Here is a 13,770-nt window from a genome sequence, read left to right as displayed (position 1 = left end):
AGTTTTAGATCTAGCTCTTTTACTCAATAGTTCTGGGTCACCAATTTATTGACAGTATTTTTATCAAAATTATGTAACACAAAGAACATCAATCAAAAAACTGAATCATCAAATTAGATCCAAATGAATCCTTAAAATTTGAGAGGTATAACTAGTGATTTCACCTATGTAAACAGTATATAGTACTTTACCGAAACAAATTTCAGCTTTTGTTATAAACAGTGGCACTTCAACATGATATAAGCAAAATAAGAGCATTGTAAAAAAACAATTTGAAACCCACAGAAATCAAATATTAAAAAAAAAAAACTCACCATACACACCTGTAGAAGGAGTAGAACTATTCATGGTAAAAGGTCCGTTAATGATGCCAGAAGAAAGAAGCTCATCAGATCCCCGCTGAAAAGCAAAACCAATGTTTGGTTAATAAACCAAGTTTTAGATAATGGTCCATATTTACTAAAAGTATTAAAAGCTAATAATATTACTTCATCTTTCTATGAAGACATTAAAGGGGGAACTCCTCAAAAATCACAAAATCAAATGAACTGCATAGCAAGAAAAAATTACTGCAAATCCACAACTATATAAACACAACTGCCACCACAGAAACGGGGGCATAATCTTTAAATTCTTTCTAACCAAACGCAGGTTTCCAAAACATAACATCTGAAAGTGCCAAACCATATTTAGGGGGTTGCATTATGACATTGTTTTTGTAGCATATATTTGTATGCAAATAGTTTGTACAGTCCTCCCTAAGAATCCTGACTTTTCAATACCAACGTATTTTTTTAAGTAGAAAATATACTTCATTTCCATATTGGCCAAATTCTTTATAATCAATAACTTTTTATCCATTAATCCTCCAAATGATCTTTAATGCAGACTATTTCTTAAACAATTGTTTAAGTAATTTACTCTTTTTTTCAGGTAAGAGTTTTGATCAACTTCCAAATCTGAACTGGCAACACTAAAAAGTAACTCAGAGAAGTCTTTTCATTGTAATGTAAGATCTATCACCAACATTTAAAAGATTACTTTCAGGAAGGACAATAAATACTATGTACAAAGTTAAAACCAACCTATTTTAAATAGTACTATTGGTTTAGCTTGGCCAATTTTTAAGAACAAGTGTTTTGATACACTGGATAATAAAAATTAATCCCCAAACAATCCTACAAATATTAGAACAGCAATAGTGCTACAGCACATATTTAATGTTTAAGTGTAGGTGCCACTTCTGTAGGGAACAACTTTAGCCTTTGCTGAAGAAAGACAAACCACCAATATATCTATATAATAGAAATACAATTATTTAAACAAGTCCTGTATTTAAACATCCAGAAATTACTCCCTTTGGATCTTTCACCGGAAGTTTATAGAGACATCTGGGAATAAGAAGAAGGATTTAAGTAAGCAGGATAAAAGAAAAATGAAAATCTCAACTCCCAGAAAAATCAAGATTAAGGCCTCACTTAAAGCACAGGTCTTCCTAATAAAATCTGAGATGTAGATATTATCAGGCTACATATGATAATTAACAGACTGTGGTTTGCTGGCTACCTGTAGATAAAGACACATTTTCACAGCTTTAAATGTATTAATAGTAAAAATTAAAACATACTCAACATGATTTTTATATATGAGGAATTTGGTTAAATGCATTACTAACATATTATACCTTCCACACATATGAGTTAGCATCAGTATGTTTCTACCTATAAATCAAGTTAATATAAAGTTAGAAACCACTTGAAGGTGGTCACTTTAGCTCTTTCGAGATTTGCAGAAATGTATTTTTTCAAGAATAACAAAAAGCACAAGTATAAAGCAAAAATACTGATAACCGAGATAACATTAAAATTAACAATTTTATTTAACAAAAGACATCATTAGGAGAATAAACAGACAAGTCATGGAATAAGAAGATATCTGCGATATGTAAAACCAACAAAGGGTTTATATCCAGCACGTACTAAGAAAAAGAAAAAAGGAAAAACAAAACACTAGAAATCAGTAAGAAAAACCCAAGATAACAGAAAAATGACAAGAGACTTTAACAGCCATCTCACAAAGTGGTGGACTATGTCACTGTTCCAGAGTATTTGTACCCTCTCCTTTTCCTGAACAAGAATTATTCATCCCCATCCATGGCCATGTGACTTGCAATGCCTCCAGTGGGAGGAGTATAACTCCCTCCCCCCATTGACAACACAGTTTTGTAATATCCTTTGGCAAATGGAACATGAATGGACATGACCTATACTTAATCCAAACAGTAACTTCAAAAATCAGTCATTTCTGCCAGTTTTTTCTCTTTCCCTCTGAAATAAGAGCATATCTCAAATAGGAGGTACTCTTTCAGCCTGATTCTCAGAATAACAAGTGTAGCTCCATAACAGCTACCACCATTGTAAGTGAACAAGAAATAAATGTTTTTTTAAACAACTTATAAATGACTAATACCATATCCAATCAAACTAAAGATATTTGACCGCATCCTCATTGGTCATCAGGGAAATGCAAGTTAAAACCACAATGAAATACTGTAAAATTAAAAAGATTGACAATATCATGTTAGTAATAATGTGGGGTGACAAAAACTCTTATATGGGAGTTAAGTATAATTTAGTGGGAGTGTAAACTGGTACCACTTGGAAAACTGTCTGATCCAATCTATTAAAGTCAAATATATGAATATCCTAGGATCCTTACACAGCCTACTCCGATGCATAAACCCCAAGATATTGCCTGCTTGTGTGCACCTAGACATATAAGATTGTCTTCAGCAGCATTATTTGTACTCGTCAAACTGGAATCAACTAAATGCCATCAACTGCAGAATAACTGAGTAAATGTTTGTAAATGCATGCAATGACTATACAACAATGAGAATGAACTACGGCTCCACATAACACAGATAAATCTCACAAACCTAAAACATCAGTCACGGCCGGGCGTGGTGGCTCACACCTGTAATCCCAGCACTTTGGGAGGCCTTGGCGGGCGGATCACAAGGTCAGGAGATCAAGACCATCCTGGCTAACATGGTGAAACCCCGTCTCTACTAAAAATACAAAAAATCAACCTGGTGTGGTGGCGGGTGCCTGTAGTCCCAGCTCCTCAGGAGGCTGAGGCAGGAGAATGGCGTGAACCCGGGAGGCAGAGATTGCAGTGAGCTGAGATCACGCCACTGCACTCCAGCCTGGGCGACAAAGCGGGACTCCGTCTCAAAGAAAAAAAAAAAAAAAGTCACAAAGAATACACGCTATATTGTTGCATTTATATGGGGTACAAAAACCTGGGCACAGTGGCTCACACCTGTATTCCCAGCACTTGGGAGGCCAAGGAGGGAGGATCACTTGAGGTCAAGAGTTCAAGACCAACGTGGGCAACATAGGGAGACCCCATCTCTAAGTAAATAAAAATAAAAACAAAAAAAATGGATTATCAAAACCAAAAGCACGAATGGCAATAAATAAATAAATAAATAAACTGAACTTTGTCAAATATAAAAACTTTTGTATTTCAAAGAACACCATCAAGAGAATAAAAAGACAACATGGAGAATGGAAGAAAGTATTTACAAGTCACGCATCTCACAAGAAACTGGTACCTAGAACACCTAAGAACCCTTAAGATCAACAATAAAAAAAGACAACCCATTGGATTTGAAAAGGTATTTCTCCAAAGAAGGCCAGTAAGTACATGAAAAGATGCTCAACCTAATTAGTCATTAAGGAAATGCAAATCAAAAGCCACTTCAAGGAAAAATTAAGACCATGATACTACCACTTAACTATCAGAACACCTAAAATAAAAAGTTACAATATCAAATGCAGACCAGGATGTGGAAAAAATAGATCTCTCATACATTGCTGGTAGCAATGTAAAATGGTACAGACACTCTGGAAAGTAGTTTGGTGTTTTCTGAAAAAAAAAAAAACAAAAACAAACAGAAAAACTAAACATACACTTAGCAACCTCAAAAGATAATATGCTCTATGATTTCACCTACAGTATTCTCAAAATGACAAAAATTATAGAGATGGAAAACAGATTAGTGGTTGCCAGGAGATAGAGATGGTTGGGTGGAGGTGGTAGGTGATTATAAATGGTACCATAAGGAGATCTTTGTGGTGATGGATTAGTTCTATATCCTGACTGTGATGGTAGTTATGTGAATCTACATATGCAATAAGATCAAACAGAACTATATACAGGCACTGTGCCAATACCAATGCTTCTGTTTTGATGGCGTACTATAATTATATAAGATGTAACCACTGGAGGAAACTTAGTGAGGGGCACACAAGACCTTTCTGTAGTATCTTTATAACTTGCCATGCATCGCTAATTGTTTGAAAAGTTTAATAAAATTAAAATTAAAAAATAAAATATAGGACAACAGGTACTTCATTCTGAGCCAAAGGATTCCTACTGGCTTGAGAGTCCTGCTGTCTTCACTAACAGTCATCACTAACACCTGTGTTCAACCCTGCCACAGCCCGCTGTTACAGATCATCCTCAACACTGTGCTTCTGTACAACAGTGGTCCAGAAGGCATCCCTTCAAAGATAAGCAGAACAAAAAGAAAAGAAAGGAACATTACAAAACGCAGATAACATATACCAGAAACTACACAAATTTCAATTGACAGCAAATAGCTTTTTGTAAAATGAAAAAAAACATTGACCTAATACCCTCTCTACAACAAAACTATAAAGGGATACAACAGCTCAAGGGAAAGGCAAATAAGAAATCTACCAAAAGAGTTAAAGGAAAAATTGACGAGAAAAAAGAATACGGCAGTATCTTGAAAGTCAAACATTTGAGAAGTCAAAAGCGCAAACACCTTTCTACCATCCAAACAAGTTACCTGCTGTGAGGAACCAACTCTTTTCATATTTTTGACATACAAAAACTGGAAAGAAGAAATGTACAGGAAAGCACTTTATCTTAGAGTTAGAGACACTTGAGATCACCAGAAAGGCACCTAGAGGAGGTGTTAAACTGTTAACACAGGCCCCAGACAAGGGCTAAGAATCCCAAAAGCTGACTATATTCTTCATCTTTTTTTTTTTTTTTTGGAGACAAGGTCTTGCTCTGTCACCCAGGCTGGAGTACAGTGACACGATCTTAGCTCACTGCAACCTCCGCCTCCCAGGTTCCAATGATTCTCGTGTCTCAGCCTCCTGAGCAGCTGGGATTACAGATGTCCGCCCACAACACCCAGCTAATTTTTGCATTTTTGGTAGAGACAGGGTTTCACCCTGTTGGTCAGGCTGGTCTCGAACTCCTGACCTCAAGTGATCTGCCCATCTCTGCCTCCTAAAGTGCTGGGATTACAGGCGTGAGCCACCACGCCCAGCCTGACTATATTCTTCTTAATGCACACATGCCATTTCAGTTTCAATTTGGGGAAAAAAGTAAGTTACTCATGTTTTTTTTCTATTTTTTTCTCATTCGATAAACTGTTACCTAGTTTCCTACCAAATAAATTTCCAATCAACCATTAATGTGAAATTATCCCACTGGTTACTGAATCAAGTCTAAATGTCCTGTGATGGCAATGAAACAATCTTTCTAATCTGGATCTCTTGCTCACAGTAACACTCCCCTGTCATGTAATTTTCTCCAAATAAATCATACTTATTCTGCATCTTTTTATGATATTATCCTGCTTCAAGCACTATCCCTTTGCTACATACCCAATCCTATCTACTAGTCACAGATAAAATGGCACCACATCCTTGAGAATTTTTCTATCCCAAGTGAAAAGGTTCAACTTAATTTTTATCATCTTTCAACATTAAAATGTGTATGGTTCCAGAATGTTAGTTCATTCACATGATATATTCTTCCTGTATGTATAATTATCAATAACGTAATTTTGTCAAATATGTACACAAAGTTAGTTCTCAGATACCTTGAGGTCTCTTATTTGTGCCTTATACTAGATTATATTCTTCCAGAGCCTATAGCAGAGTATCAGGTACAAGATTAACAGCCCTCTGCCTTGGCTAATCAATACAATCGCATGGGCAGCTTGAAAATAAATACTACAGGCTGGGCGCGGTGGCTCACGCCTGTAATCCCAGCACTTTGGGAGGCTGAGGCAGGCAGATCATGAGGTCAGGAGTTCAAGACCAGCCTGACCAATATGGTGAAACCCCGTCTCTACTAAAAATACAAAAATTAGCCAGGTGTGGTGGTGTGCAACTCTAGCCCCAGCTACTCGGAAGGCTGAGGCAGGAGAATAACTTGAACCTGGGAGGCAGAGGTTGCAGTGAGCCAAGATCACACCACTATATTCCAGCCTGGGCGACAGAGTGAGACTCCGTCTCAATCAATCAATCAATACTACAGGCTGGGCAAAGTGGCTCACACCTGTAATCCCAGCACTTTGGGAGGCCAAGGCAGGCGGATCACTTGAGGTCGGGAGTTCAAGACCAGCCTGGCCAACACAGTGAAACCCTGTCTCTGCTAAGAATACAAAAATTAGCCAGGTATGGTGGTGCATGCCTGTAATCTCAGCTACTCGGGAGGCTGAGGCACGAGAATCACTTGAACCCAGGAGGCAGAGGTTGCAGTGAGCCGAGATTACACCACTGCACTCCAGCCTGGGCAACAGAGTCAGACTCTGTCTTAGGAGGAAAAAAAAAAATGTATCCATTTTTAGTACCAGAGTCCAATTGTACAGAATTGTATGGGACATTTATTAAAGTCTCATTTATGGTTAACCTTTCAGAAAAAGAATAAAGCATGTATCTGCCTATGCATTTGAATTTTTCCTGTGAACACTGTGATGAGATTTGTTTAGAGAAAAAAATGGAAAAATTTTCACTGTAATCACCTTATTTAAGCATCTTTACCTACTTATCCAGTTATCTCAGAATAAATCTATAAATGTGAAATAGCTGGATCATATTTCATTTTGATAAGTCATTCATCTTAATATGAATTTTACAAAGTTATAATATGAATCTATGCTCCGCTCTATTATCCTTTTAACTGATAAGCTTTCTCCATGTTGTTAGTCTGTCACTATTCATTTATTTATTTTTGTGAGACAGAGTCTCGTTCTGTCACTCAGGCTGGACTGCAGTGGGATGATCATAGCTCACTGTAGCCTCAACCTTCCAGGTCAAGCAATCCTCACACCTTGGCCTCCCATGTAGCTAGGACTAGAGGCATGCATCACTTTGCCCGGCTGATTTTTTAATTTTTGTAGACAGAAAAATTTTTTTTATTATACTTTACTGATTGATCGCTTATTTTTTATTTTTTTGTAGACTCTTGCTATTTTGCCCAGGCTGCATCACAATTATTTTTAGTAGATTATTAAAATTCTATAACAACATCCTTAACTATTCCCCTATTTTAAATTATAGTGTTTTGTCTTTAATATAGCATTTTTTCAGGATAAATATTCAGAAGTGAAACAGACAACTTTTCTTTTTTGAGGAAAAGATAAAACTACAAGAAATCTCAAATTCCTATAGCAAAATGTAGGGTAACTTCGAGTTACTACTGCACTACAGGTGATGACTAAGAAGCATTTTTATTTTTACAGGAGTTTTTCAAATACTGTTAAAATTAGCAAATGACTGCCTTATTTTAATATGGCCCACAGTTTGTGTAGTAAAAAACTTACCTTGTCCAAAGAATGGTGTGGCTTTTGCCCTTTCCTTCCTAGAGGTAATCTCTAAGTCCTTGAAATATCATGCCTGAAAGGACTTTTTTTTTTTTTTCTGCCTAGTGGCCTTGGGTCACCAGACAGTCATAGGGAAAGGAATAGCCATGCCAGAAAGATCGACAATGTGATTTAGGGTAGGAGCTTTGGGTCACACCTGAAGGGGCTGGAAACTAGACTGAAATCAGCCTCATGAACAATAAATTATTTATGCCTATATAATAGAGTTCCAACAAAAACTGTAAACGCCAAGGCTCCAGTGAGTTTCCCTGGTTGATAATACTGCTTGCCTACTGCCACACACTGATGCTGGGGAAGTAATGTGTCCACTTGACAACAGTACTTCCCAGGACCCTGCCTTAGGCATTTCTTCCCTAGGCTTGATTTTAATCTGTGTCCTTTCCCTCTAGCAAACCATGCTGTGAGTATAAGAGCTTTCGGCCGGGGCGGTGGCTCACGCCTGTAATCTCAGCACTTTGGGAGGCCGAGGGGGGCGGATAATGAGGTCAGGAGATAGAGACCACCCTGGCTGACACGGTGTAACCCTGTCTCTACCAAAAATACAAAAAATTAGCCGGGCGTGGTGACAGACGCCTGTAGTTCCAGCTACTCGGAAGGCTGAGGCAGGAGAATGGCATGATCCCAGGAGGCGGAGCTTGCAGTGAGCCGAGACCGCGCCACTGCACTCCAGCCTGGGCGACAGAGCGAGACTCTGTCTCAAAAAATAAAAATAAAAATAAAAATAAATAAAAAGCTTTCAGTGACTTCTGTGAGTCTTTCTAGCAAATTATTGAACCTGTGGGTAGCTTCGGGAATCCCCTACACTTGCAATTGGTGTCAGATCTAAGGGCAGTCTTGCAAGCACCTTGTCTCATAACATCACTGTTGGCCTAATTCTTCACATGGTTAAATAAATATAACAAAATTATTAATTTGCTTAATATTTTTTAAACTTTTTTTTTGAGACAAGGTCTCACTCTGTCGCCTAGGCTGAAGTGCAGTGGCATGATCACAGCTCACTGCAGCCTCAACCTCCCAGGCTCAAGCGATCCTTCCACCTCAGCCTCCTGAGTAGCAGGGACCACAGATGCACACCACCATGCCCAGCTAATTTTTGTATTTTTTTTGTAGAGATGGGGTTTCACCATGTTGCCCAAGCTGGTCTCCTGGGCTCAAGCTATTTGCCCGCCTCGACCTTCCAAAGTGCTGCGATTAGAGGCCTAAACCACTGTGCCTGGGCAAAAAAAAAAAACACTATTCTTAACCTCTGAATTACCATTGGACTTCCATCTGTAAAGAAAAACAGTAGTCTGAAAATATGATCAAATATTCAAGTACAGAAAAACCAGAAAATTAATTTAAATTTGTATATATATATATATATATATTTTTTTTTTTTTTTTGAGACAGAGTCTTGCTCTGTCACCCAGGATGCAGTGCAGTGGCGCTACTGGGTTCACTGCAACCTCTGCTTCCCGGGTTCAAGCGATTCTCCTGCCTCAGCCTCCCAAGTAGCTGGGATTACAGGCACACACCACCATGCCCGGCTAATTTTTGTATTTTTAGTAGAGACAGGGTTTTGCCATGTTGGTCAGGCTGGTCTCAAACTCCTGACCTCAGGTGATCCACCCACCTTGGCCTCCCAAAGTGCTGGCCAAATTTGTAGTTAAATGAATGCAACATCTTAACTGTCACATTCAAAATATAAACTCTATTTATAAGGATATGGTGAAAGTTGCAAAGTCTTCAAAATAAACAATTACATTTGATAATTCTACTTCAATTCTATTTCAATGATATTAGGAAGAGCTTTTTGAAAAGAATAAAACATGCCTAAAATAACACATAAGTAAAGGGGACCCTAGTATCAACTGAAGTGTTGGAATTGCTATTTTTATTGTCTTATTACACATCAAGAACAATTAAAATATAAGATATTTGCCAGGCGCGGTGGCTCATGCCTGTAATCCCAGCACTTTGGGAGGCCAAGGTGGGGGGATCACTTGAGCTCAGGAGTTCGAGACCAGCCTGGGCAACAGAATGAGATCCCATCTCTACCAAAAACACAAAACATTAGCCGGGCATAGTACCACACACCTGTAGTACCAGCTACTTGGGGGGCTGAGGTGGGAGGACTGATTGAGCCAGGAGGTCGAGGTTCTGTGAGCTAAGATCATGCCACTGCACTTTGGCCTGGGTGACAAAGGGAGACCCTGTCCCAAAATAAAAAATAAAAAAGATAAATAAGATCATAAAGTTTCATTCCGGGAAATGTTTTATCATTCTTTATATAAAATAAACAAGACGTTTCTGAAGCAATTATGACACTTTTAAAAGCTGGTAACTTTCTCCCCCTAATAATTTCAGAATATGACAAACAAAAGACAAAGAGAACAAAAGAAACTTACATTTGAAAATTAGTCATAAAAAATAATTCTGATAACCACAATTTTCTAGCCAAGTTTTTTCCCAAGAACTCACTTTCAAATTACAGAAAACAAAGGCTTTTTTGATATTATGAAGCCTAAATCCCAAGAGTCACACTACTTTGTAAAACACTGTAAAAGATGAGAAAAACAGAGTTATTAGTTCTGTATTATTACTTTAAACCAACCTTGTCCAACATGCAGCCCATGAGCCACATGCGGCACAGGATGGCTTTGAGTGCCGCCCAACACAAATTCATAAACTTTCTTAAAACATTAAGATATTTTTGGTGTTTTGTTGTTGTTGTTGTTAGCTCATCAGCTATCGTTAGTGTTAGTGTATTTTATGTGTGGCATAAGACAATTCTTCTTCCAATGTGGCCCAGGGAAGCCCTGCTTTAAACATTCCCTTTTTTTGAGACAGGGTATTGCTCCATCACCCAGGATGGAGTACAGCGGCATAATCAGGGCTCAAGCCATCCTCCTGCCTTGGTCTCCTGTGTAGCTAGGACTAGAGGCATGCACCACCATGCCCGGCTAATTTTTTTTATTTTTTGTAGGGATGTGGTCTCACTTCGTTGTCCAGGCTGGTCTCAAACTCCTGGGCTCAAGAGATCCTCTGGCCTAGGATTCCCAAAGTGTTGGAATTACAGGCTTGAGCCACTGCACCTGGCCAATGTTAAACCTACTCCTTTTATTTAAAAAAAAAAAAAAAAAAAAAAAAAATTTTCTTTCCTAGACATAAATTCTTTCTCCCGAAAACATATCACTGCATTTAATTACAGACTACTTCAATATAAAATGAAAAGGATTTCTCAAAATTATACTTAATATTTATATCCTAAGTGTCTCAAAAGCAATTTTCCGTAAGGTTTGACTGCTATGATAACAGATTACGGTTTAAGGGAAGAATGGAAGATAATCAAGCAGAATGAAGACATTTTTAAAAGGAAGGAAAACTTGGACAAGTGAATGCAGACGACCAAAAGAAAAAAGACTGTACCACGGGTAAACAAATTAATGTATACAAAAGAAGGCCTTAACTAGCAAAATGTGAAGACATGGGGGAGTGGCGGGGCAGGTGCTGGCTGCAAACAACACTGTGTGTTTCTAAGGAGACTGTCCTTAGAAACACACAGCAAATTTACATAAGTCCAGCAGTTGCTCTGTGGACTTGTCAGCTCTCTGGCTAAGTCAGCACACCAATCAGCTTTACTGGCTCAAGAATCAATTACTGAAGCTCTCGCCTGCTGATGCATAATTCACGGGGCTAACAAAGCAAAGAAATACTGTAATTAAACAGCACAAATAAGTGTTTCATCATCAAATTTGATAGGAATTGGTTTTATTTAGCATTAAAGACGTTGAAGTAACATGTACGGATGATTCTGAAAATAAACCATTAATTCATGGTTAAACTTCATGTATCTAAAATGCATATAAAATTCAAGAAAAGATATTTGTTTTAATCTATCAAGATACTACATGACTATACAAAAGAGGCTATCAAAAAACTACTTCATAATTTTCCAGAATCCTAGACCTTTTTTTTAAAATTAATAGCATCTTAAATACTGAAATATCCAAGTCCTACCTTTTTCTAACAGATAGTCTAGTGACCCCGTGTGAACACTTCCCAGGACAGAAAACTCATACTGGTTCTGCTCTAAGTTTTTCCAAAAACAGAAATAAAAGTGATATTTATATGGAGTTTCACTACACCATATGCATGTATTGATTATGGTCTCCTGATTACTTACCTTTATATACTCCTCTACAGAACCTACTACAATGTTTCATATATAATCGATGTTCAAAACTTTTTTTCTTAAAAAATAAGTAACAGGCCGGGTGTGGTGGCTCACTCCTGTAATCCCAGCACTTTTGGGAGGCCAAGGCGGGCGGACCGCCTGAGGTCAGGAGTTTAAGACCAGTCTGGCCAACATGATGAAACCCCGTCTCTATTAAAAATACAGAAAAATTAGCTGGGCGTGGTGGTGGACGCCTGTAATCCCAGCTACTTGAGTAGCTGAGGCAGGGGAATTGGTTGAACCAGGGAGGTGGAGGCTGCAGTGAGCTGAGATTGTGCCACTGCATTCCAGCCTGGGCGACAGAGAGAGACTCCGTCTCAAAAAAAAAAAAAAAAAAATTGAGTAATAACTATAGAGATAAAGGAATAAACAACAGTCAATAGGGGGTTTGCATTCATTGCGTGGCACTACCTGAAACTCCAAGGGTTTTGTTTTGTTTTAGACATTTAGCCTTTTAACATTCACGTTTCCATAGCCTCCTGTAACTATAAACACATCTAAACCTAAAGACATTTGCTATTGGTAACTCTACTGACTGACCCATTTGAATGAGATCACATTCTCACATACACTGTGGCCCCATCAACACCTTTCATCTACTGAGTGTGATTATCCCTAAATATTCTCTAAAGAATAGTTACCAAATTGTTCATTTGTGACATTTTCATTCCATGACTGCCACTGTTGAGATTCTAGGGCAGTGGGAACAAAAAAGAATAGTTAAAGGTAGAGGAAATTTTTTCAATGAGCAGCTGTGGCAATGTTTAAAAACTACTGTTTGGACACAGTTTCAATAAAATGATTCTGACTGCCTTCATTTTATATGGACATCTTAACAACAAAATATCAACACTTTTTTTGAAGACAGCATATTGAATACTTTCTTTAATGACTGCAAGTAATTCCTCTAAAAAGCCTTCTAATTCATGATATCCAATCAAAAAGACATTCATTTGAATATTTATTCAGTTCTTACCATACAGGTATAGCCCATACATATTGAATTCAGTATGTATAAATGTGTTAGCAGTAATATTCATTCATTCAACAAATTCGATAAATATTTACTGAGCCACCAGCTATGTGCCAGGCCTTTAACCACTGGGGAAGATTAGGGAACAAACGAAAATCCCTGCCCTTACCTTAATGGAGCTTACAATCTTGCACAAAGAAACATAATAATCAAAGTAAGTAAATTATGTATTATGTCCTAAAGTCTTAAGTGCTTCTTAAAAAGTAGGAGAAAAAGCATCAGGAGTGCCAGAGGTGAAAAGAATTTCAATTTCAAATAGGACAGCAAGGTACGACTTAAGAGAAAACGGCATTTAACCAAAGTCTTACAAGTAGTAAGGAGTAAGCACGTAGATATCTGAGGGAAGAATGTTGTAGGTAGAGGAAACAAAATGCCTTGCATGTTCTGGAAAAACAGTAAGGAGGCAATTATGGCTGAAAGAGAATGAGCAAGGAGAGAAGTAAAGAGATTAGAGACAAGGTGTGTCATAGCATGCAGGGCCTTAACGGCCATTCTAAAGAATCTTACTCCGAGCGAAATGAGGGAAAGAGAGTTTTGAACAGGAGTGAAAAGATCAATTTGCTTTTTTAAAGGATCACTCTGGCTGCTGTGTTAAAAACAGTCTTTAACAAGACAAAGAGGGAAGGACTCTGGTTAGGAAGTTGTGATGATAATCCGGATTAAGGGCCAGGGCAGTTGCAGTTATGGTGGAAAATGTTTTTTGTTTTTTTTTTTTAATATACGATTGGCCCACCGTATCCATGGGTTCTGCATCTGTAGATTCAAACAATCACAGATTGAAAATATTTGGAAAAAAACTGC

The 13,770-nt window shown here is 37.9% G+C and overlaps 1 protein-coding gene across 17 annotated transcripts in view; it reads right to left on the bottom strand.

The window, feature by feature from the left end:
- The window catches only part of PTBP3 (polypyrimidine tract binding protein 3), a 159,722-nt gene that overhangs the window by 78,592 nt on the left and 67,360 nt on the right, over positions 1–13,770 (bottom strand). For 8 of the 17 annotated variants that reach the window (XM_008963242.6, XM_003810858.5, XM_063594265.1 and 5 more), the window contains one exon: positions 315–399. In XM_008963242.6, coding sequence (XP_008961490.1) covers positions 315–348 — 34 coding nt within the window. In that variant the 5' untranslated portion in view covers positions 349–399. Of the gene's footprint in view, positions 1–314; positions 400–3,091; positions 9,014–13,770 lie in introns of those variants that run through there. The other 9 variants (XM_055117248.2, XM_008963246.4, XM_034928851.3 and 6 more) reach the window with 3 other exon arrangements.

Source organism: Pan paniscus, chromosome 11 (assembly GCF_029289425.2).
Source record: "Pan paniscus chromosome 11, NHGRI_mPanPan1-v2.0_pri, whole genome shotgun sequence".
Taxonomy (NCBI): Eukaryota; Metazoa; Chordata; class Mammalia; order Primates; family Hominidae; genus Pan; species Pan paniscus.
This window is presented reverse-complemented; position numbering and strand designations above follow the sequence as displayed.